General features: G+C 42.5%; 2 protein-coding genes across 2 annotated transcripts; both read left to right on the top strand.

The window, feature by feature from the left end:
• The first annotated feature begins 681 nt into the window (after window positions 1-681).
• LOC119379237 (cytosolic purine 5'-nucleotidase) lies at window positions 682-22730 on the top strand. The gene is made up of 19 exons (XM_037648471.2): window positions 682-816; window positions 1159-1265; window positions 1338-1411; window positions 1487-1604; window positions 5280-5375; window positions 5453-5541; window positions 6367-6424; window positions 7344-7437; window positions 9093-9172; window positions 12543-12603; window positions 12697-12738; window positions 12831-12923; window positions 13015-13081; window positions 14870-15092; window positions 15177-15237; window positions 15315-15372; window positions 15451-15569; window positions 21838-21975; window positions 22192-22730. The coding sequence occupies exons 1-19, from the start codon at window positions 718-720 to the stop codon at window positions 22294-22296; spliced, it is 1782 nt and encodes a 593-aa protein (XP_037504399.1). The 5' UTR covers window positions 682-717; the 3' UTR covers window positions 22297-22730.
• Window positions 18454-20451, top strand: LOC125756886 (tigger transposable element-derived protein 4-like). The gene has a single exon (XM_049411910.1). The coding sequence runs from the start codon at window positions 18654-18656 to the stop codon at window positions 20322-20324; it is 1671 nt and encodes a 556-aa protein (XP_049267867.1). The 5' UTR covers window positions 18454-18653; the 3' UTR covers window positions 20325-20451.
• Window positions 22731-23577: the final 847 nt, after the last annotated feature.

Genomic DNA, 23577 nt, shown 5'->3' with positions numbered 1-23577 from the left:
GACGCTGCTTGTCCAGTACTGTAGTGCATGGAAATGTGTATGCTAAATGACTCTCCCCCTGAGGCCTGTTTTTACGCCATATTTGTAACCGCTGCTGTCTTGGCCAATCCCCCGGCCGTAGTGGGTAAGCACCGTTGAGCTGCCAACAATGAAGTTGTTTCCTTGTGTATTGCCGAGTTCAGAGTTGGGCGCTGCTTGTCCAGGACGTTAATATAATGGACATTACCATAGTACGCGTACATAAGCCCCGTGTCAGATTAAGTAGGAAGGGTTAACCCACAACGTGGGCCTGCCACCTTGACTTCTTGAACGAGCTCGACCGCTACCCTGTGTTGTGCGGGTTGCTGGCCGATGGACCTTCGAGACGAGCACAGGATGAGATGATTGCGTCAGACAAGCTCTGTGGCGGACGCAAGCGCGACACGACGATTGTGACAATCCGTGCCAAAGGCTGTCGCGCGGCTGATAAGCGCCGGCGACGGGGGGACATTCCCGGAAGGAAAGCTACTGCTCTTACCCTCTCCTCCCGCTCGCTGCAATTTCTTCGCGACTGATAAGCCAGGGCGGCGATCGTGATTCGGCTGGCTGCTTCACATTGGCAGTGTAGTCGAGCCGTCCAAGATGCCTCGCGTAAGCTCCTCTTTCTCTTCGCCGGCAACGGGCCGAGCGCGAGAGCCTTTGACTCGTGGCGCGCCCCAGCGCGGGAGACTTGTTGACATGCTCGGTTGTGCGGACGACGGCGATAGCTTCTTACGGAAGGATCGCTTTTGCGAAGTCCCTTTCATGGCGGCCGAGCTTCGCGCCGCTGAAGACGAGGTGCGCGCTACGTGCTACCGAGCGCGCGCCGTCGAGTCCGCAACCCCCGACGCTTCTTATCGCGGCGGTTGCCGCTGTTATAGACCCCATCCCACGGGCGGCAGCAAAATTTCGTGCCGATGAAGGCTGCACCAGCTGGAGGCCTTCCGTGCGATTTGTAGGCCGCGCGGTTCCCTGTGCCGGCCTTGACTGAACAGGTTGCGGAAATGGCCCTTCCGAATGCACCGCATTTAGCCCTGCTCGAATCGCGCGCGATTTTGGCTTGATGTGCCACGGGCTAGGGATTCGCAGCGGTGCTGCTCGCGTCCACTGCTGAGTAAATGAATGTGTCATTTTTTCCAGGTTCACAGGGCGTCGCAAACACTAACCGACGGCATGCCAGCAGCAGCCATCGACGATGGTGGCTCGTCAAACGCTCCCAGAAAGTATTACCGGGCACCGCTTCACAGGTCAGTAAATATTTCCGTCGGTCAGTGTAGCTTATTCAGAGGCGATATCAATGCCGTGTAATGTAATTTCAGGATTTTTGTCAACCGAAGTCTTCACCTAGACAAGATTAAGTTCTTTGGCTTCGACATGGATTATACCATTGCTCGTGAGTTGCTTTTTTTTTTTTTTTCCGCCGCTCGAGGTGTCCGCGAGGACGTTTGACGGCATTTTTCACTCGCAGAGTACAAGTCTCCCGACTACGAAGCCTTCCAGTTTCATCTTCTAGTCGACCAGCTGCTTTCCATTGGCTACCCTGCAGAGCTCAAGCAGTTCCAGTATGACTCAACCTTCCCCATTAGGTGAGGCTTTGCGTGAACGCAAACATTTCTTAGCTAGACAGTGCATATATATGCTTAGCTGTACATATGTAGTACTTAGCATTTCAGGACGGCCGCGGCGGCTGCATTTTCGATGGAGGCGACAATGTTTGAGGCCCGTGTACTTAGATTTAAAGAACCCCAGGTGGTCGAAATTTTCGAAGCCCTCCACTACGGCGTCTCTCATAATCATATTGTGGTTTTGGGACGTTAAACCCCAGATATTATTATTGTTAGTATTTCAGGAGATGTGTTCAAAATTCCATGAATATATGAAAGCTGCGATTATTATCAAGCAATATTATCACTTTTGCAACAGAAGCATACATTTTAAAATGACTTGTAGTAGTTACAGGTAATTAATATTATGAAAATCGTTCTAAGTAAGTGATTGAGACTGTTGATCGTATTTCAAGATTTGAAAGTTCATAACTGGTTCTGGAAAAGCAAAACTGAACCACCAAAGGCAACAATAAACTGTCACACAGATGCTACTTAGACATGACTTTATGTTTAAAGGGACGGATCACAGTTGCCACTTGATAAGGTTGCTCGGTCACTTCATGCTTGCCTGATGGTGAGCCATCAGGCATAGTGACATAACACATGGGCATCTGCTAAGGATGTGATTGTTGTGTATTAAGGTTGCTCGAATGAGCATGTATTTTGGCATTTGGTTGTTAACATTTCTCAGATGACTAATTCCTAACCCTTTGCACTCCAGTTATTAAATGTTAACGCAGGTGCTGTTGACATCCCACATTCTATTTATAGCTGTCTGTGTGACTGTGGTTGCAAGGCTCCATTCCAGCAGTGCCAGTTGTGCTTATTGTGAAATTCCTTCCTCTGTTATCAAGTTCTGTTGCTGTTATAGTGATCACATTTGTTACTATTCTGGTCTGGAGATTTTTAATTACGGTACTAGGCCTGTGTACTAGTGAGCCCAGGAGGGCCTCGGGAGGGTTGGGGTATGCATACATGGTTTATTAAGTTTGCAAGCAGCACATACAAGCTCACAGATCGCCGTTGAAATGACGACGATGAGCCTGAAAACGTTCTGCGTCCACATTTGGGATTGGCTTGCCACAAATGTAAGACAAAAGGTTGACACGGCTTTGCAAGAACTAAAACACCTTGTGGAATCCTTCCTGCCCATAGTTCCTTTTGGCACTGTGCCACTATTGTTAGCTCCTGTTACATTCTCCTATGCAGGCTGTACTCTTCATGTCTTCTTTACACTGGAGATGGCCACCTATGTTTCTGCGTAACACTGAAAAAGAAGAAAAGGGCTTTCTTCTTTTTCTTCTTTCTTTGTGATGGGAACCAAAGGCACAGGCATGCAGGGAGGGTGGAGGCGCCGATGTCAGGCTATGCTGTCCCCTCCTAATGCGGGACACTGTGCACGCCTATGTACAGATCGTTATTGGACAAATTCAGCGAAGGCTTCTGTTGTGTGTGCATGCATGCATGTATAGTCGGGGACAAGAGTATTCAACACACCGAGATTTGCGAAAAGGCTGCGGTCTGACTTAGTCTGAGAACATAGCCTCCAAGTTTCAGCCTGCAGTAGTTTCTGTGACCTACACAGCTGTCCATTAATTTCAATGGGTCATGTATTAACAGAGCAGAAATTTGCATTTGCCATTTACAGTGTGTCCTGAAGACTTTTGTTTCCAGGATTACATACTGCACTGCAGTTAGCATGTCAGAGATTGACAGGTAGCCAGAACGTGGTGGCATTTGCCTAGAGTGCTGTACATTTACTGTGTTTTTTTTTGAGCTAGAGAGTTACATTAACATGCCAAAGTTAAGGTAGCGTAATACTTGTAGTGCCTTTGTGGTAGTGAGCTTCTCCCTGCTTCGATAATGTTGGGGTCCCAAGCCCTCTGAGCTTTTGCACAGTAGCAGAACAGATAAACATTGCCAACTGCAACTATGGCATAGTACTTCCAACATTACTCTGTTTGTGGTCACATGACACATTATTTCAATTGAGACTGCATTTCTTGTGTATCACTAAAATATCTCTGCTAGTGTGCTGCTTCATACTGTAGCATACAAGGCAGGGCTTCACAATAGTGAAGCAAGTTAGCAATACTGTATTTACTCAAATGTAACGCGAGTTTTTTCCCAGATTTTTACTACCTAAAGTCAACCCTCTCATCAAATCGAATACCGAAACTACTGTTTTTTTCTTCCTGGATGCAATGACAAGTCGCCCCTCGCGTTACAATCGTGGCCTCGTTACAGTAGAGTCAATACGGTAATAGCTGCTGTAGCATATGAACTAGGGATGCAGGAAGGTCCTTATTTGCTTTGGCTGAAGTGGTGAAACTTAAAGATGCACTCAACCGCCTTTCTTTGAAATCTCAAGAATACCTGGCAATGAATGAACTGCTGTCCAGCGTATATATTACCGTACTTAAATATCTTCTTTTAAAGAGACCAAGTATGAGGGATATTACAAACAAAATGTTTACATTTCTCATCCCCTCCCCTCTACATCCTCCATTCCCACCTTGCCTACAGTTCTACATTTCATTCTTACATGGGTGGGCATGACTGAGCGTAAGCAGATGTCAAATCAGTTTCTGCTGGAAACATGCAACTTATATAGAAACTCAAAGTGCATATGTTCAGTTATTTTTGCCTGTTTAATTAACTCCATCAGTTAATTTAAACAGTAACAATAGGAATAGCATGCATATCTAAATCATCACGTTTGCTTCATCTCGGCCATCAGCCAATGGCTGCCATTCTTAAATCTGCTTGCTTACTTCAAAGGACAGCCGGCAGCACCCTCGAAATGGGTGTGTGCAGGCTTCTGCTTAAAAAAGGTAAAGTTTGCACTCTGCTTGTGAACGCCATGACTTAAAAAATTTGGCTGAGGGGGTCAAAGCTCATTCTTATTTCTCACTGTGAGGTGTGTTTTCTTGCCAAGTGATAGTGGTGGTTCAGTGTCCCTTGAAAAATATGTGCACATTGATTGATCATGACTAGTATGAAGCAGTTCAGCTTTCTCCTACAGCTACCTCGGACTTGTCATAAGCCCATCTTTTTGTGCTGGTGTTCATAAAGTAGCAGTGCTACTACGCTCACATCTATCACAAGCTCAAGGGCGTCCGCAGAACTTTTTGCAGGGGGGTGCATACGCAAGGGAGGGGGGTTGGGGTGGGGCATTCAGCACTGGCAGCCTTTTTTTAACTGCCGTGACACTGACATGACAGGCAAGATTAGTCAGTAGTTTGTAAGGCGCGAAATTGAATGGCAAACCTGAAGGCCAGAACCTGAGTGTGCTAATTAAGCTGTGTAGCTTATCGCAACTGCATAGAAAAATATTATCCGAAATTCCAAGGGGGGCAGCTGCCCCCCCCTTGCACCCCCCTCCGGACCCCCATGCACAAGCTTTCCTTCAGTATCACTGCTTGCTGTTGTTTGAGGCAGTCATGGCCAGCATTTCTTTGCTAGCAACTTCTTGAGTTTTAACTAACTGTTAGGTGAATAAATTGCATGGCACAAAGCCCCACTTCCTGTACATACACCAAAATGCTGGTGTTCAAACAAATTCTCTGCATTTTCAAACCCTTCAATGTTCCTGTCACTTTAACAGAGCTAGTCAAATTTTAATTTCATATTTCTTTTATGTACTATGTGCAGGGGCCTCTGGTTCGATTCTCAATATGGCAATCTTCTCAAAGTTGACCCCTATGGAAACATATTGGTCTGCTGTCATGGCTTCCAATTTCTCAAGACGTGAGTATACAGGTTCTTATGATTTATGCCATTGCCTTCAGCCTGGCTGATTGAAAAAATTTTTTGCGTGTTACCAGGGGCGAGATTTACAAGATTTACCCTAACAAGTTCATCAAGCTTGATGAGTCTAGGGTATTTGTGCTCAACACACTCTTCAATTTGCCAGGTAAGATTAAAGACATTTGTGTTTAGCATGGGGTAATACTGTTGCATGAAACGCCTCACATCGCATATGACAGCAAAGTTGTGCTGTTGTGAGGGCACCAGATGTAGAAATGCTGATGTTTTAAATACATTTGCGACCGTAGCAGAGCTTGAAAGGCAGCTTTGCCGCAATACCGGTGTGTGATGAGGTGAAGCATACTGAAAATCTCGGAACCACTTCCAATCGGACGTTGTCTTTTGGCAAAGTTCGACCGTAACGGAGCTTGAAAGGCAGCTTTGCCGCAATACTGGGGTGTGATGAGGTGAAGCATACTAAAAAATCTAGGGACCACTTCCAATCGGACGTTGTCTTTTGGCAAAGTTCGACCGTAACGGAGCTTGAAAGGCAGCTTTGCCGCAATACTGGAGTGTGATGAGGTGAAGCATACTAAAAAATCTAGGGACCACTTCCAATCGGACGTTGTCTTTTGGCAAAGTTCGACCGTAACGGAGCTTGAAAGGCAGCTTTGCCGCAATACGAGAGTGTAATGTGGTGAAGCGTATCTGAAGGGGTCACTTTCAATCTGTCGTTGACTGTACATGTCTTTGGGAAGTTCGAATAGTAAAATTCCAGTCCGAATCGAATAGCAAGCACTATTCGAAAAATATTCGAAATTTCGAATATTCGCACACCCCTAGATATAACGTCTAGTCAGTCTATTCTTTCTTCTATATAGTGCCAGAGGCATAGGCTTTTTTTATTTTGAAGTCTGCATTGCAAAGCATGTTCTAATGCAACAATTTCAATTTCTGGTTATGATGCCCTTTTTTTATTTCTGTTCATCAGAAACCTACCTACTTGCCTGCCTTGTTGATTTCTTCTCCACGGCTCCACAGTATATCCCGTGAGTTTGCTTATTTTTCTAAAACTTCAGTAATTGAAGTGTTTTATCGATTTCTCTAAGCTCTTTGCTGTAACAGTTTGTAAAATACTGTACAACAAACTGTTTTTTGCTTTGTGATGTGTTCTAGTTGCAAACGGTGGCTAGGATACAAAATTAAGTGGTCTTATTACTGGAAGCTGATTGATAGGTATGCTTTCTAGAAGTGTGGTCCGGAGGTTTGTTGTTACAGTACAAGAAGTGCATAAAAGTGTGGGGGCAAAATCAAGAAGTAAACACCGAGATTCTCCTTGTTTTAATATCTATAGGTGCTTCTCTGCATTTCAGCATGTGTAAGCGGCAAGCCCGCATCCTAATGCTTTCTGGTTAGTTGCAAATTTGTTAAAAGTGCTTCTTTTAATCTCGTTTGAATTAGGCAAGTTCTGTTGGATGCTGAAGTGCAATTGAAGTAGGGCTGCAGTTTGTTTTATTAAGTGAGGATATCTTAGGCATTTTATTGACATGTACTCTTTCTTAGCGGTGTTATCTGGAGTACTTATGTAGAAGTTTCCTGATTAACAATTCTACTGCTTACTTATTGTCACAGTAAAGGAGATTTATAAAGCAGTATTACTAATATCCTTGTCTGTAAACATATGTGGCACGTAAAACCCCAGGATTTTTATTTCTTTCATTCACAGAAGTAACATAAAGCAGAATTTTGTTAAAAAACCCTTTTGTCAATGTTCAGTTAAGAGTACCATTAGTCAAATGAAAGCATTGTGTGAAAGCATTGTGAAAGCATTTTTTTTTTTTGGGGGGGGGGGGGGGTAGCAGGTTCTGTAAGTATGATAGTGTGTGTTGGAGTGTTTTCAGCATCTTGATAGTTGCCTCCAGCCAAAAACACTTTTCAAAATTGTATTTTCTTTTCGCTCTTTTTCAGAACCAAGACGGGAGTGAAAATTGGCAGCTTGTTCATGTCATACAAGTCTATCTTTCAAGATGTCCGCGGGGCTGTGGATAACATTCACACTTATGTGAGCTTCCATAAAATTTTCTTATATTTATAATGAAGGGAAAGTAATTAATCACTGGTTCTGCTCTGTGGTACAGTTGCTGCACACCTGTTTAGTGAAACTTCATGAGTGTCTCTGCAATTGTTACAGGTGCACGTAAGTGTTTCATTGATGCATGTAATGACTAAATTCTTTTGGCTAAAGGCACAAGACCACCTAACGTTCGCTCTTCACTTTCTCCTATCTTCTTTTTCTTTTCTTTTTCCCCTATTCAAATGAAGCGAAAACTTGGACACTTAAGCTTCGCCTTTAACCTTTTAAGGTGCTTTGTACACATTTTTGTACACAACTTGTTTTTGCTAGTTGTGTTGACGAGTGGCTAGGAAAGAGCAAAGTGCAATGAGCTTTGGATGATTTGAACCTTGCATAATAAATGTCTTCATTTAACTTCTATGTACTGATAACTTTTCTGAATGTGCTACATAGGATCACTTTTCTGAATGCACTACCATGCTAGACGAGTCATTCAACAGACTTCTTTTCGCGAGCCACATCAAAAGTATCATTTTTGTTTGCTCAAAATGAACATAATGAACAGAAAGCGAAATTGCATAATATTTTTAGCCGGGGATTTTATTTTATTTTTATGTGAAAACAGAACACGTATGACTTCAGAATAAATAGACCTTTAAATACAATTTAATTAAGATTAATTACTTGAAAATGCGCAGATAAACATATGACGTTATTTTTGTTGCAATAGAATATTGAGTGCCTTGGAATAATGTGTGAATTTGACACATTGGTACACAATTCTTCATAAGTAACATCTGAAAGGGTTAAAAGTGGAACACGGTAACGTTATCGGGCACTGTTTGCATCACTTTCTCATTTGCTTGTCATACTTTGCTTCTCAGTGGACACCTCAGCCGTGCTGTTAGGAACATCTGTGTGCATGATTCGCGGTTGTAAGCTCTCCTAGGGTGCCTACTGCAAGTGCAGTAGTGGAGTGCCCACTATGCATCTGTAAGGCAATATACGCACCTACATAGCTCGCACTTTGTTGTGGCTGATGATGATGATAACTTATTATGGTTGAGCTTTTTGTAATGGGTGGGCAGCTTTAAACCATAGGTTCAATTCAGGCTTGAACCCTAATTTGTATTCTTTGCATCCATCAAGATTTTTTTCTTGCGGACAATGCCACCAATACTAACACTGTATTTTCTGCAACACAGGCTCTTTAACACTATCGCGTTAATATGTCAAATGAAATTTAATGAATTGAAGAAGTGTACAGGTGCTAACATGAGCACCACTGGTTCTTGATTTCTTGTAGTGTTTGAAGCCTTTTAAATTACGCAGACTGACTTGAGTGACTGCAGAATTTATACACTGTACAGAGTAATTTTACGGCAACAGTCACTGTTGGCACCCTTGGAAAACAAAGGCCTAAAGATAGTTTTGGGCTGAAATTAACACGTAATCCCCATCACAGAAGCAGGAAACAGAAAGCCATTGTGGTTGAGGGTGTGAAAGGATGGAAAGGGCCTCTTGGTTACAGCTAGCTTCTTTTTCTTCAGTTTTTTTCATTGCAAGCTGGTTTTTATGTATTGCAATGAGCTGTGGCTTTGGGATTGTTCAAAGTGATTTTCTGCATTATTCTTTGCTTCCAGGGTCAACTTAAGACTGAGACCATCAACAACCTTGACAAATACTTGGAAAAAGATGAGCGGCTACCACTGCTACTTGATAGGTAATATTTTTGTTTTATTTTTGGATCTGGTGTACTGCTGTAGCTGTTTATCTAAACACCCTTTTTTCGGTAAACATACGTACGTGAAAGCTTACCAGTGCATTTTTTTAGTGAAAATTGACTCTTCTAGCTCAAAAGTGCCCAACTGAAGTATCTGGACCTTGAAGCCATTGAAAAAATACTGGCCAGCAACGGCTTTTCTATACAATAGCATGTATCATTTTCCTGGAGGTGCATGTTTTGCGATGTTATAAGTGTAAGTGATCACCTGGAAGCAGGATATTGGGACATTATGCCACTTCCTCAGTCTTGCTTGGTAGTGTGTTATGTTGCTACACAGGGTCCCAATATGAGTGACCGATGTAACTGGTGACAAAAACTGATGGAGTACCAATATGTTGCAAATGTCCTGCTACTGGCCATGTGGCTATCTTTGTAATGTCATCACGACACGTAGACCTCTTTGAAATAAATCGGAGACTGGTTCATGAAAAACACTTGTGGTAATTTATTTAAGGTATAGTGAGGCTCCCTGGTATTTTTTTTCCTTGAGTTTTGAGGTCGAGGACCTTCATTTAACCCTTCAAGGGCTCAATTACTTTTTTTGAGAAATGGAACCAAGGTGCTCGGGCCTGTCCCATGTCTGCCAAAAATTGCTTTACCTGGCTGCTGTCTAGTGCAAAAATCTTAATAAAAGTGCAGACAATGGAAAAACTACAACTGTCTATGTTGTGAAGAAAAAACTGCCCTTTGATGGTCCATATCATTCAGGAAGTGGCTGACAACCGAATGACAAGTGTAGCTTAATTGTAATAAGCCATGAAGTGGTAATGACTCAGGATGAACTGAGATCTAGAACTTTGGATGCACAAGGAATGGGAAGTTGAGAAAACTTTCAGTGCTCTTTGAAGTTATTTTTTTTTTTAAAAACTGGAGAAAATAGTTTGAGCAGTGCATTCTGTGCATCCGACTTGTGAAACCATGGTGCCCTACTGACCTTGAAGTTGTTTCCAGTAGCACTGAGTCAACTGTACTCAGCGGTATACATGCCTGATTATAGTCAGGAAAACAAGTTTGAGACCTTCAAGTTGTCCTTGACCATCGCATAGTAACTGAATCTTTAATATCACCCGTTTTTGTTGTTGTGATGAAATAAGTTGCAAGTGTGTCTTAGACTTGTAATCAATTACTTATTTTCTGTAACATGTACAACTACAATTTCTTCGTTTAACATTTGATTACAGTGGTCAATTACAGCCCCAGAAAAGTAAATGAGCAATTACAGAAATGTAATTGATCACTTTTGCATTACTTTCCTTCCAAGTTTTATTGCTGTAACACGATAACACAAGTTTACGCAAACTACAAAGAACTCCTGTGGCTTGTATGGTAGAGAGAATGCTGGAGGCTGACATGAAGGCTTCGGAGGCTTACTGCGGCTTCTGTGATATGTTGCACGTTCACTTTCAACAGGAGTTGTTTTTCAAGGTTGTCATCGCTAATTCATCCATGTTTTCTTGTTAAGAGGTCAGCTGCTACACTGAACACTCTCTCAGTTAATGCGCTGGAGGGAAGAGCGGTATTATATAACGTAGGAACACCTTGTGCACCAGTTCGTAGTGCAGTGCTTCACTGTTACTGGCGCTCAAATAAGGCGTTGCAGGTAAGACCAAGGAAAAGGTGGAAAAATAGGCTCTGTAGGAACCCACCGTCTGACAGGACGTGGGGTCCCTGGAGAGAGGCCACATATTTTTCTTGACGAGAGCTGCTGTAGAAGACTGCTTACAACTTGATTTTGGAAAAAAAAATAGATTACCGGTAATTGGGGGTGTGCGATTATCAAATTTTTCTAATACGAATCGAATCGAATATCGAATATCAAAGGAAAAATGTCTCCACAGTAACAATATTTAATTTAACATGTAGCTATTTGAAAAAAAAAAAACATTAACAGCCTGACTGGCAACAAAATATACACTGCTATCTCCAGAACACAATGTCCAGGCTAGCACAATGCACGTCAAAACGCAAGCAAATATCACGGCACAATGAAAGTAATGACTAGATGTTATCATGAAGAAATATGAGTTGCTCCACATGATCGGGCACGCTCCCTTCTAACAGAGACACCCCCCCCCTGCCACTGAAAAGGCACGCTTGCTTGGAACAGAAGTGGCTGGTATAGGGAGGTACATGAGGCAAAGCTTTGCCAGACTGGGGTATATGAAGGTGCCTACAGTCCGCCACCAGTCACATAGGTGACTGTCTTTCTTCAGAAGTGGTCCCTCATAGTAAATGAGTGGTAGTGCGGCACGTTACGGCCGTATAATATTGAAAATGTACGGTTACATGATCGCCAACAGCGCTGCACGTCGGAGGTGCACCAGCAATAAATCATACGTATTGGGGCGCTCGTCGCAGGCAGATATCGTGCCTCCGTGTCCTTAAGATGTGTATCGCTCCTCTCGGCAACGTTTTTAGCTATACGAACGCAGCAGAAATATGGAAGACGAGATATTTTATGCATGATAATCGAATCGCATATTCGAATTTTTCGAATATTCGAAGTTATCAAATATTCGAAACTTTTCGAATACACGATTTTCGAATCGAATACAAATATTTCAAATGTAATATTAGACGAATATTCGAAACTTTCGAATATTCGCACACCCCTACCGGTAATCAATTATACAAGAAAATGTAATTTTATTACCCGGAATGTTAGTTTCCAAAAAGTAAGATTATATTACAAAATTACACGAAAATTTAATTGATTACAAGCAATCAATTACTTGTAATGCGTTACGTACAACTCTGGTCCTTAATGCCGTACTACTTTCTTTCCATTCCTGTACAGTTGTACTAATTCTCTAGTGCTCCCACTTTGTGGAATTGCAATTGCGTTATTTCTGACCATAACTACTTGTCGAAGTTTTCTATGGCCTACGTTGCCAGTGAATACAGAACATTTGTTGAAATGGTTTTGTAATTTGGCATACATTTTTTTTTAGCAAGAAATATGCAATTTGACTCTTCTATATTGCTTTCTAACCTTGTTCCTTCACACAACTTATTACCATGTATCCATTCAGTGGTGCATTATATGTGGAAGCCTGGAATGTGAACTTTTTGCTATGAAATTTTTTTTCTTCTAATACCTAAATTAGTGTTTACATCCAATTTATGACCTTGCATTAGGAAACTGTGAATTTTTCTTAATTTAACTGTCTCAGTATAGCTTCTTCAATGTAATCCAGTGTTTTGCAATGGCTCAGTAAACCTTGATTTATAGTTGCACTGTACTTTCATGAAGCTCAGTAGTTACCATTTAAACCTTCATTATTGTGCTATGCCATTTTGTTTTTAGGATGCGTGCACATGACAAGAAGCTCTTCCTGCTGACCAACAGTGACTATGCATACACAGCTGTATGTTAGAGTTCTCAAGCTCTTCTGTCTTACAATTAGTAGTTGTAAGTGCCAGCAGTTGTATACCGTCTTACATTCATCTCTCTTTTGCAGAAAGTTATGCAGTACCTGTTTGACTTCCCAAGTACAAAGAACGTAAGTCTTTAGGTACATTTTTGTGTAGTCTTATCCTGGTGCTTGCCTAAGTAATAAATTTGTCAGTATTAAACCTGGGAATGTCATTTCAGCGTACCTGGGAGTCGTACTTCGACTACATAGTTGTCGATGCACGAAAGCCCTTGTTCTTCGGCGAGGGTACAATTTTGCGTCAAGTGGACACGGTGAGTGTAATGACACTACTAGAAGTAAACGTAAAGTGAGCAAAGCATTTCTTTGTTTTATTAACTAATTAGGATTGCTTTGATCCAACAGAGTACAGGGGCTCTTCGAATTGGCAGCCACATTGGGCCACTGCAACTTGGTCAGGTCTACTCTGGAGGTGAGCTGTATTATGCAGATGTTGCTTTCATCTGAAGCCTCGGAAGAAAATATTGAGGATCATGTTGTGAATCTTAGAGACAGTGAATAAAAATATTAACTGTAGCCAGAATTCTGCAGTTATATACTACATACATAAGTGTTTTAGCTTTTGCTTTGTATGAAAAGTTCACTTAGGCACAGTAAAAAGATTGTTAGGCAGCATCGATCTTCATGTAAATTGCCCCCTGTCCTCCTGTAAGTGATGCCTCCGCCTGTTGCAGAATCTGCCAATGTTTGACAAGGTGCATGTTTTATTGGTGAAGCCAAAACGGGGAGTGGGGGTGTTCAATGCCTCCCCCCCTCCCAAAACTTTGGATTGCATAAAATGGCTAATATAATATGACATGGGAGCCCGAGGAGCCTTGGACTAAATGCTCAAAATGAGTTTCAACAACTGGTTTGATGAATACAAAGCCAGTGTGAGGGAAGTATAGGGAGAGAAATAAAAATGAATGCATAGGTACTGTTGGCTATGAGGTTATCTTTGTCATTCGAATATTTCAATACTTCAATATCAAGCAAATGTGTGTTCAACAGTGGGGAAACTGTGGAAGTGCACATGTGCTGGATAAATCCCCATTTTTGTTTGGTGCAGCTGGAGGAGCGCTCATGTGCATTGCCCTTCTAGCTTTTGTTTAAACTTGCAATCGCACATTCCTCCGTGTTTTTCCTGCGATGGTGGCCTGAATAAACAAAGAACTTATTCTGTACATCATGCAAATTACATGAGTTCTTCATATTTTCCACTTTCAACTACATTGTGCCTGTTTATTTGCTACTAGGTGAATTCGTGCTGATTGTTCATGCACTCCAATTCTGCAATCTTCCACCTGTTATTCTTCCTTGATCCTTATTGCCTTTGCTTTATTTCTTTCGTGCCATGTTGTTTTTACCATATTTCTGTGAATCGCTGTGAAGTGCCACATGCTTCTCAAGATACAGCTCCGCCACTTCTTGCTGGCAGTGTTGTAGAATTCCAGTTCAGCCATTCTGTGTTCAAGTGGTAATGCCTCTGGAAATGCAAAATTTAAGTTTGCTTACTTATGCTTGCTCAACAGTTCATGTTATGAACACTCTGCTTCATAGCACTTTTATGATCTGTCATAAGGTCAAATAATGTTACTGTAGAATATAAATCTCGTGCTCCCTTTCATTATGGTGCACCGCGTACTACATTTATAGTTACTTAACTTGGCCAGTACTTGAGTTTTACTTGCTCTGCTTTATTAATGAGACAGTAACTGATGGGCAGTGCCTTGCAAGATTGTGGAATTTGAGATTTTTGGGATTGGCGAGGCTTTGTTACAAGAGCAAGTATTCTAAGAGCTTGGGCAAAGCCTACATGATGCTGCCATATTATTGCATGCTCTACATGTCCGCTCATGTCTATAGCTGTAGGTGCAGCATTCTTTGCCTTATACATACAGCTGATGCTCGGTGCTATATGCATCTTTGTTGTTTACCCTGTGGTTATCCTTATATCTGCAGACACATGGACAGAAGCTTCATTTTCTTGTGAAGCTGTCTTGAGCTAAATGCATTTTTGATATCTGAATTGTTATTTCTGATAAGAATTCACATATGTATTAGTAGCATAGAAAAACTGGTCCATTTTTGTGATGTAGTCCACGCTTAAAACAAAGGTTAGGTACTACTATCAAACATTTTATACTGAATGAAATGTCGAGTGTCCCTTTATTGCTCTTCATGGAACAAATATAGTGATTGTTTTGTACGATCTTTGCAGGCAGCTGTGATGTCTTCACAGAGTTTGTAGGAGCTAAAGGGAAAGATGTCCTTTACATTGGTGACCACATCTACGGAGACATTCTGAAATCCAAAAAGACGCGTGGCTGGCGCACCTTCCTTATGATTCCCGAGCTGGCCAAGGAAATTCATGTCAGCATTTCCCAGTGGACATTGTTCGAGAAGCTACAGGAGCTTGACATTTGCCTGGGCGATATTTACAAGTTAGTGTCGCCACTGGTTTTCTGTTCCTGACAGTAGTTTTGACGTAATGGCGCATAATTCTTTTTTTTTTCTTGTTTGTAAAGGAACTTGGACAGCAGTTCAACAGATGTGCCTGACATTGGCAAGCTGCGTCAGTCTATACGAGTAAGTGCACATATTGGTCGCTTTGTATGGCTTGTTACTATGTGCGACATGCATTTGCTGTCCTATTCTTTATTCAGGAAACCTCTCACGAGTTGGACATGTGCTATGGTATTCTCGGTAGCATGTTCCGCAGTGGTGAGCATAGAGGAGCTTTCTTTCTTTTTGCCTGCGTTGTTTGGGGTCCACGGTTTTCTCATACTTCATCTCTTTCAGGTTCTCGGCAGACTTTCTTTGCCAACCAGATCTGCCGCTATGCTGACATCTATGCTTTTACCTTTGTCAACCTTATGTATTACCCATTCAGCTACATGTTCCGGGCTCCTCCAATGCTGGTAAGCTATATCTATTAAAACTATGCAGTGCATAGTATCATAAGATAAATTAGCTTGTCCAAACTTTGGAATAAATACAAATTCTGTACCTGCATATAATTTGTAAGGGCTGGTATTGCATAGCTGGCACACTACTGAATACTGCGTATTTGTGTCCACACAGGTATGCATACATGCATATACAGCAACTCTGTAGAATTTTCCTGCAAATTATTTTAGTTTCCTTGGGACTTTTCTAATAGGCACAGCGCAATGCAACTGGATGCGGTGATCCAGTTGCATTGTTAGAAAGTTAATGCTAAAGGTGACACTTACACACAGCACTAGCTTTCAACTAGAAGTTTATCATTTTATTTTGTTTTATATGAAAACAAAGACAATATATGTGGAGATACAAGTCCAAGAACTGGCATGTTTAGCACTGTAATCGCAGCCTGCTTGGAAAAGTTGAAGATTACTCTAGTAATCGTATTTTTTTTATAATGCCAATGAAGGTGTATGGTCATGCATTGTTCTTTTGTTTCTTCATATTTGTACACTTCAATTTTGGTTTAGGCCCTCGTGAGAATAGCAGTGTTTTCAAAGAATGAGACGTAGCCACACTTCTGGCACTCAATGCCTAGATAGCGTGAAACAGCTTTTTTTTCTTATTTTTGTTTTACGTTATACTGATGCTCCTTTGCCTCTGAATAATTCAGGGCCCTGTCTGGCCGATATACAAAACCTTACAAGTATTGATATACCAATATCTTGTCATTTGCATGACAAAAAGTATTGAATATGTAACAGTTTGAATGCAGTTCACGAATTGTTTGCAGCACCTTGTGGCGCAAGTGGGCATTTCTTGTTCACGTTTACATTCTTGCATTTTTCTTATAATACACACATCACTTTCAGTATTTGTAAAAAAAATTCATTTTTACTCATTAAAAGTCATCTTACTGTCATTACATAACTGCTTAATGCCAAAGAGGTCACTGAAAGGAAGCAGCTAAAAGAAGTGCAATGGAGGGAGTGAGAGGCTTCTGTTGAACTGAGATAAGCACAGAGCAAAATTAGTTTTGAAGGAAGACTGGAACACTGATCAGTAAAAATTGTTGGCTAAAAGGCAATTATGTATATCTCAAAGGCATGGACAAGGAGTGATGGAACAGCCAAAAAGTTTACAGTGTAATTAAGACTAAATACAACCTAGAGTGATGAAGAACTCACTGAAGCGAGAGGCAATCAATGGAAACAAAAAGGCCATGCAGATTTTCACATACGGCATGGAAGAAATTGAGGTACAGTCTATACAATTAAAAGAGCAGTTCCTTGCTACTTGAGGTCCAACCAGACTGCCTGAGGAGGAAATCATGCCAGAGCTAATATTTGCAGCAGGATGAGGCATGTTTCTGTTTTAGAAAAAGTCCAGAAGCATTGGCACAGTGCAGTGGAATGTTGAGATATTGACTCAGCCTTGTTCAAAAAGATCACCTTGCAGTGACAGAGATTTGACAGTGGATGGAAACATTCACTAGGTAGCAGAGGCATTAAACCGAACCGGAGTTTGTTGCAAGGTATTATATATATATATATATATATATATATATATATATATATATATATATATATAATCGAGAAAGAAACTGTCAAGGAGATGGGAAATGCTAGCTGTGATATAGTAAACCCTAATTAACCGAAAAACGGGCTAGCTGACTGTCGCTACGCCATTTCAAAGGACATACCAATAAATATCCTCAGATACAGCCCTAAAGAGAACCATGTTGTGTCCACAAGTTTCTAAAGCAGGAAATTCATGGGAACCCAAACTTCCTTTGCAGCCTGGCTCCTCGTTTCAATATTTAGGGAAACTGTACATGGTTAACGTGCACTGGTTTGCATATGCAGTGTGCAGTTTGCATAAACAGGTGTACCGTGCGTTCCTTGATCTTGAGCTGCGTGCAGTCAATGAGGAAATTTTTCTTTCGCCTGCAGTGTTTGAAAACTCTTGTAAAGGCAGACATTGTATGCATCCTGTTGCCCACTGTTCATGTTGCTCTGCCTTCGGTGACACTTTTTATGCCGGCAGTTATGTAACTAGGCCTTGAATTTATTTGAAGGTGAAATTTGCACATTTGTGTTGGCCATCTTCCACATGTGGGAACGTTCTGTAGCTGGCCTGTTAAAATCATGCTATGTTTTGTTATTGAAAAGATGCGGCCAAAAGTCATCGAAGCAGACCTTTGACTTAGTGCCATGCATAGGTTGGCAAAAATGTGGAGCTCACTCAGACTCTCATGAAATATATTTGGTGCTTAGGGCTCACTCCGACTCTGGCTCACCGAAATTTTTCTCAACCAGACTCACTCGGACTCGCTCACCAAAATTTTGCTGAAACGGACTCGCTCGGACTCGGGCTCACCAAAATATTACTCACCTAGGCTCACTCAGACTCACGGCTCGATCCGAGTCTGAGTGAGTCGGCTCATGAGTGAGTTTGCCGACCTATGGTGCCATGCACTTAGCTCTAGTGGGCATGTTATTGTTTGCTTCCTCTTTATTTTTATTTTATTCCTCATAAAAATGTAGCAATAGTGTTTTTCACACCTGGGAGAGCTAGAGGCACCTGACTGGTCGGCAGGTCTCATGAAGAGGTAGTGTGTGAAATTGCACCTTCGCTATCCCAGGCATGCAGTAGCATAATCGGATGTTACATACAATACAATACAACAAGATGTTACAATAGATGTCGCCCAACACATGAACACCAAAAACTAAACTAGCTGGAGTTTAGTTTTGGGCAAAAACACTCCCCTCCATGACTCATGCCTGATCAATAAATATTGAGCTGGCGTATGAACACTAGTGGTTTGAAGTATGTGCGAATCGACAGGAGTACAGTGGACTCCCAATAAACGAAACTCGGTTAAACGAAAATGCCTTATTAACGGAATTAAATAGGATCATTTGGCTGGATTTATAGGTTCGGCACAGTAAAATTCTTCGGTTAATCGAAACACTACTTATTGGTCACCTACGGTTAAACGGCACAAACGCTAAACACAACACAGACTTGCCCATAACAAAAGTAGTCTCACAACCATGGAATGTATAGTCAACGCCATAGCCAGACAAGCCAATCCAGTAGCCATATTGGCTTGTGCTGCAGCAGTAGCAGCAGGGGCTGTTAGCTGCGTTAGGCCTACTTGCGTGACTACTTACGGATATTTCGGCACGATGGAGAGCGCGAAGAAGCGGCCGCATCACGCACTCTCGCTTGAAAAGAAGCTCGAAATTCTAAAGGAGCTCGACCGAAGCGGCCTGACCAAGACAGAGGTGGCGAAAAAGTTCGACATCCCGAAGTCAACGCTGTCGCGGATCCTGAAGAACAAAGAGACAATCGAAGGAGCCGTCAAGAATGGAACCTTCACCGCTAAGCGGATGCGGATGCGGACGACGCCTTACGAAGAACTTGAAAAAGTTCTTTTCGTTTGGTTCAAACGTGCGCGGAGTTCAAACTTTCCGATAAGCGGACCCATTCTGGAGCAGAAGGCGCGAGAGATTGCCCTGCAGATGGGTGTTGAGAACTTCGCCTTAAGCGACGGATGGCTCAGTCGCTTCAAGAAACGCCACGGCCTTGTTTTCAAGGCAATCTCAGGTGAGAGTGCTGCAGTGAATAGAGACATTTGCACCGACTGGCAACAGGGGCGGCTTCAAGAAATTTTGAACAACTATGAGCCGCGAGACGTCTTCAACGTCGATGAGATGGGCCTTTTTTATAAAGTGCTTCCGTCAAAGACTCTCGCCTTCAAAGGCGAAGCCTGTAGTGGTGGAAAACACAGTAAAGATCGCATTACTGTGCTGGTGGGTGCCAACATGGCAGGTGATGAGAAGTTGAAGCTTTTAGTAATAGGGAAGTCGAAGCACCCACGTTGTTTCAAGGGCGTTCGACACCTTCCCGTTACGTATAATGCTAACGGAAGAGCCTGGATGACTATGGCAATTTTTGAAAACTGGCTACGGGAGGAAGATGCAAGATTTACGAGGCAAGGCAGGAAGGTTGTCTTGATCGTGGATAATTGTCCTGCCCATGGTCAGGTTGATGGACTCAAGTCCATCAGTCTCGAGTTCTTGCCAGCCAATGTAACTGCAGTGATCCAGCCAATGGATCAAGGGGTAATACAAAACATAAAAGTTCATTACCGCAGACAGCTGCTCCACCGAATGCTGCTTTGTGCAGACACTGGCAAGAGCTACAATGTAGATTTGTTGGCTGCCATTCACATTTTGGCCCACGCCTGGGAGCAAGTACAGGCAACAACCATACAGAGGTGCTTCCACCATGCGGGCTTTCAAGCTCAAGAACCATTACCTGATGAAGAGGAAAGCCTGGCTGATGCTGACGCTGATGCAGTATTTAATCAGGCTGTGCCCTCTGCCCCCTTCACACGACAGGACTATGAGACTATTGATGAAAGTGTTCAAACCTGTCGCGAGGAGACGCTTGAGGAACTGATTGCCGAAGTGCAAGCCGACGATCAACCTTCCTCCAGCGATGAATGTGATGATGTCATTCCCAGTGCAGTGGTGCCACCGGACAGTGCAGCTAAGGAGGCTGTTGAACTTTTGCAGCGCTATTTTGAGCATGAGGGTTGTCCTGAATTTCTCTCTAGCTTGTCAGGCATGGGTGCTTACTTTGTGAAGAAGCAGCTCAAGCATGCCAAGCAAACCACACTTCACTCCTTTTTCTCTCCTACTCATCCCGATAAGTAAGCTAGGGTTGATGCAAACGAAATAAAGTTTTTGGTTCATGAAATATGTGTACCTTGCTTAAATGAAACTTCTGATAAATGGAACAGTTTTGTGGATCCCCTTCGAGTTCCGTTTAAGGGGAGTCCACTGTACTACATATAAACATGAGCCGACATAAGGCTGATATTAATGCTGAAGTTGTTTAGATAGAGCCATAGGTCGGCGAAAAAGTGTGGAGCTCACTCAGACTCGCGCAAGAAATATGTTCTGCGCTTAGGGCTCACTCGGACTCAGACTCGCTGAAATTTTCTTCAACCAGACTCAGACTCGGGCTCACTGAAATGTTTCTCAACCGGACTCACTCGGACTCAGACTCGCCGAAATATTACTCACCCGGACTCACTCACTCACTCACGGCTCGCGACATGCTCTCAACAAAGCTATCCTTTACAATAGTTGCCAAATTTTATTGCCTTTCTTTCCCCTTAAAATGCTTTTTTCCCACAAGTGTTTAGAATTCAGTGATGAAAATAGCACGCAAGAATGTACGCACTATTTTGTTATAGCTGTTCTAGCTGCAGTGTAAGGCTGGTACATGATACCCACTGGTCCCACAAAGGGTTGAAGAACAAACTCTGGTAGTGTCATATTGGAGTGTTTTTGGGGCCTGCCGTGGTGAAATATCTTAAAGCAACTGCTGCAAGTTCACAGAGGAGCCTTGTTAGGACTGAGGAAGAAAATTGAGGCAATGGGTAGTACTGGTCAGGTGTTCCAAACATAGTTGTTTGAGCCACTGTGGTTGCCCATTGACTGTGGTATTGCACTGCAGAGCTAGAGGTCGCAGGATCGATTCCAGCTCCAGCCACTGCCTTTCGATTTGGGTCAAATGTAAAAGAAAAGAACCTGTTTATGTTTTTAGATTTAAGTGTACGTCCAAAAATTGATTTAATCTAGAGTGCTCAACTACGGCACACATCTTAATCATGCCATCGTATCGCTTGCAAAACCTCAAGGTTTAATTTTTCCTAGCTTGCTTACAGCTCAGAAATGTCATGAAGGCCCCAGACATTTCTTAGTTTACAATTATAGACTGGCCATTCTTTTATGATATGGCCTACATCATTCACTTATATTATTTCACGGGTTTTTCTGCAATAAATAGTTGACTTTATAAAATCAACTGCATTGGGGTTTTCTCTTTTTTTTTGCATATTCACAAACAGCTGCCTTTTTAAAGAAATTTGCAGAACTGATCTTAACTAGTTACTAAGGATGACTGAAAATGATTTGCCATTGATCCCCTGAATTTAAATGAAATACCTTTATTGTTCAGGTTATATAAAGCATCTTGTATACTTGAGTTCAATTAGGCAGTTTAAGTGTAGTCGTATTATCTTTGTGCACCACATCACCTCCATAGTATCAAATTACTGTGGACTAATACTTCTTTAAACCTCCTGTGCATATTAATTTGCAGTATCAGTGGCGTGACATAAGCCTTTGTTGATCAATGAACTTGGTGGTGCCTGTGCAGATGCCACACGAGTCCACGGTGAACCATGAGCAGGACCCAGCCCACCAAATGAATGGCGACAGTGCAATGGATGGGGAGATGTACTGCAAGCCCAGTGCTGCTGACCAGCCTGTACGGAAGTTCTCGAAGGGTGAACAGGTGAGCCTTCGTGCCTTGGTTGTGGATGCATCTTGCTGCAAGCACGTGTGAAAGCTCGCTTCTTTTCTTCCATCTGGTTTGTTTTCTCTTTTCTTTCCTATCAGAACCTTCAGGCAGCACGTGATGTGCTGGGGGCAAGCACTTCTGTTCAAACTGTGGCCAGTAAAATAAACTAGTGCATTCTGTCAATGCTCACGTGAAAAAAATTGTATGCAGGTGCCCCTGCGCTTCCCGGAGGCCCCAAGCCAGATAACTCACCACCATGACACTGATGACGATGATGAAGACGCAGAGCGGGCGCCAGAATCGCAACGCCAGTAGGCAGCTGCATGGTGCATCGTGGCTCCCCCTTATTAGCTCTGCGCATGCATGTGCAAATGTTCTGCAAGGCAGCTATCCAATCAGTGGCCTTAAGAAGTAGTGCTGACTTGGGCTGGGCTGGTCTTGGAGGCTGCACCATTCTGTCCAGCCACACGCATCAGGAGAGTGCGTTGGTCCTGGGTTGCATCGTGGCAAGCTTGTGTTCTTTTGAACAGGAGATATGTACATTGTGTAAATTTTTTTTATATATATGTACTAGCGCAATCCAGTTGGCTCACTCGCTGTCTGCTCGTCTCTGCAGTATGCAACTGTTTCTCCCTGGAATTGTAGCTCCTTGCTCATCCTGAATTTTTCTTCTGTCTTGTATTGACTGTAATTCTTAACTGTTTATCTGCCTTGTACTGGCCACCTTTTAGGTAATAAAATATTTTCCAAGAACTGCAGTTTAAGTTGTATGAACCCATGTGATTACTTGGCTGCTTTTGTAAAGTGTCGTCACATGTACTTACAAAGGGATTTTGCACTTACTGCGCTGCTCTGTTTTTGCCCAAATCTTTCAGAAAGAGTGCATTTTATGGAGTGAGGTAAAGTGCAACATGAGCAGGGACAAAAGATGCAAAACAGACATAAACGCTACTTCACATCAAGAAGTGCAGTAGACTCGCGATAATTCAAACTCTGAGAATTCAAGCTTTCGGTTAACGGAAACAAACTACCAAATTTTTGGTTGGCCCAGTATGTTTTCAATTTATCTTAAAGCCACTTAATTTAGAAAAAAGAAACTGTCTGGTCGTGTGCGGAACGCTTAAGTAGCTTTCGCCGCTGTACAGAGGTGTCATGCGGAAAAACGTACCAAGATTGGAATGGGGCTATTAGCTGTCACGGGACACAACACATTTTCTCTCTTGATTACACATGCGTGTACGCCTCGTATATAGCCAGTATTAGTATGGTCGCGCTGACTAACAGCAGTACTGGTAATCGCTATCTATGACATTGAGTATAAAAGTTTCTATCTACGACACACGGTAAACCTCGAGCACAACAGCTCTGCTGTAAAATGCACGCCAATTCTCCCCGCTTTGCGAATCTCCCGAATTCCGAGGTCACCACGTTGGCACGTACCATATTTTCTTACGTATAACACAAACTATACAGAAAATTCGGAGCAATAAAGTCGGGAGTGAAAGTTATACGCGAGTTTTGGTGCGCAAGGTGGCTTCAGGGCACTGCTTCACGGTAATGCAAGGAGGGCGGCTTCATGACTGCGCGGTTTTTTTT

Source organism: Rhipicephalus sanguineus, chromosome 1 (genome assembly GCF_013339695.2).
Source record: "Rhipicephalus sanguineus isolate Rsan-2018 chromosome 1, BIME_Rsan_1.4, whole genome shotgun sequence".
NCBI classification, from domain to species: domain Eukaryota; kingdom Metazoa; phylum Arthropoda; class Arachnida; order Ixodida; family Ixodidae; genus Rhipicephalus; species Rhipicephalus sanguineus.
Note: the sequence above shows the minus strand (reverse complement) of the source record. Positions and strands in the feature narration are given on the sequence as shown.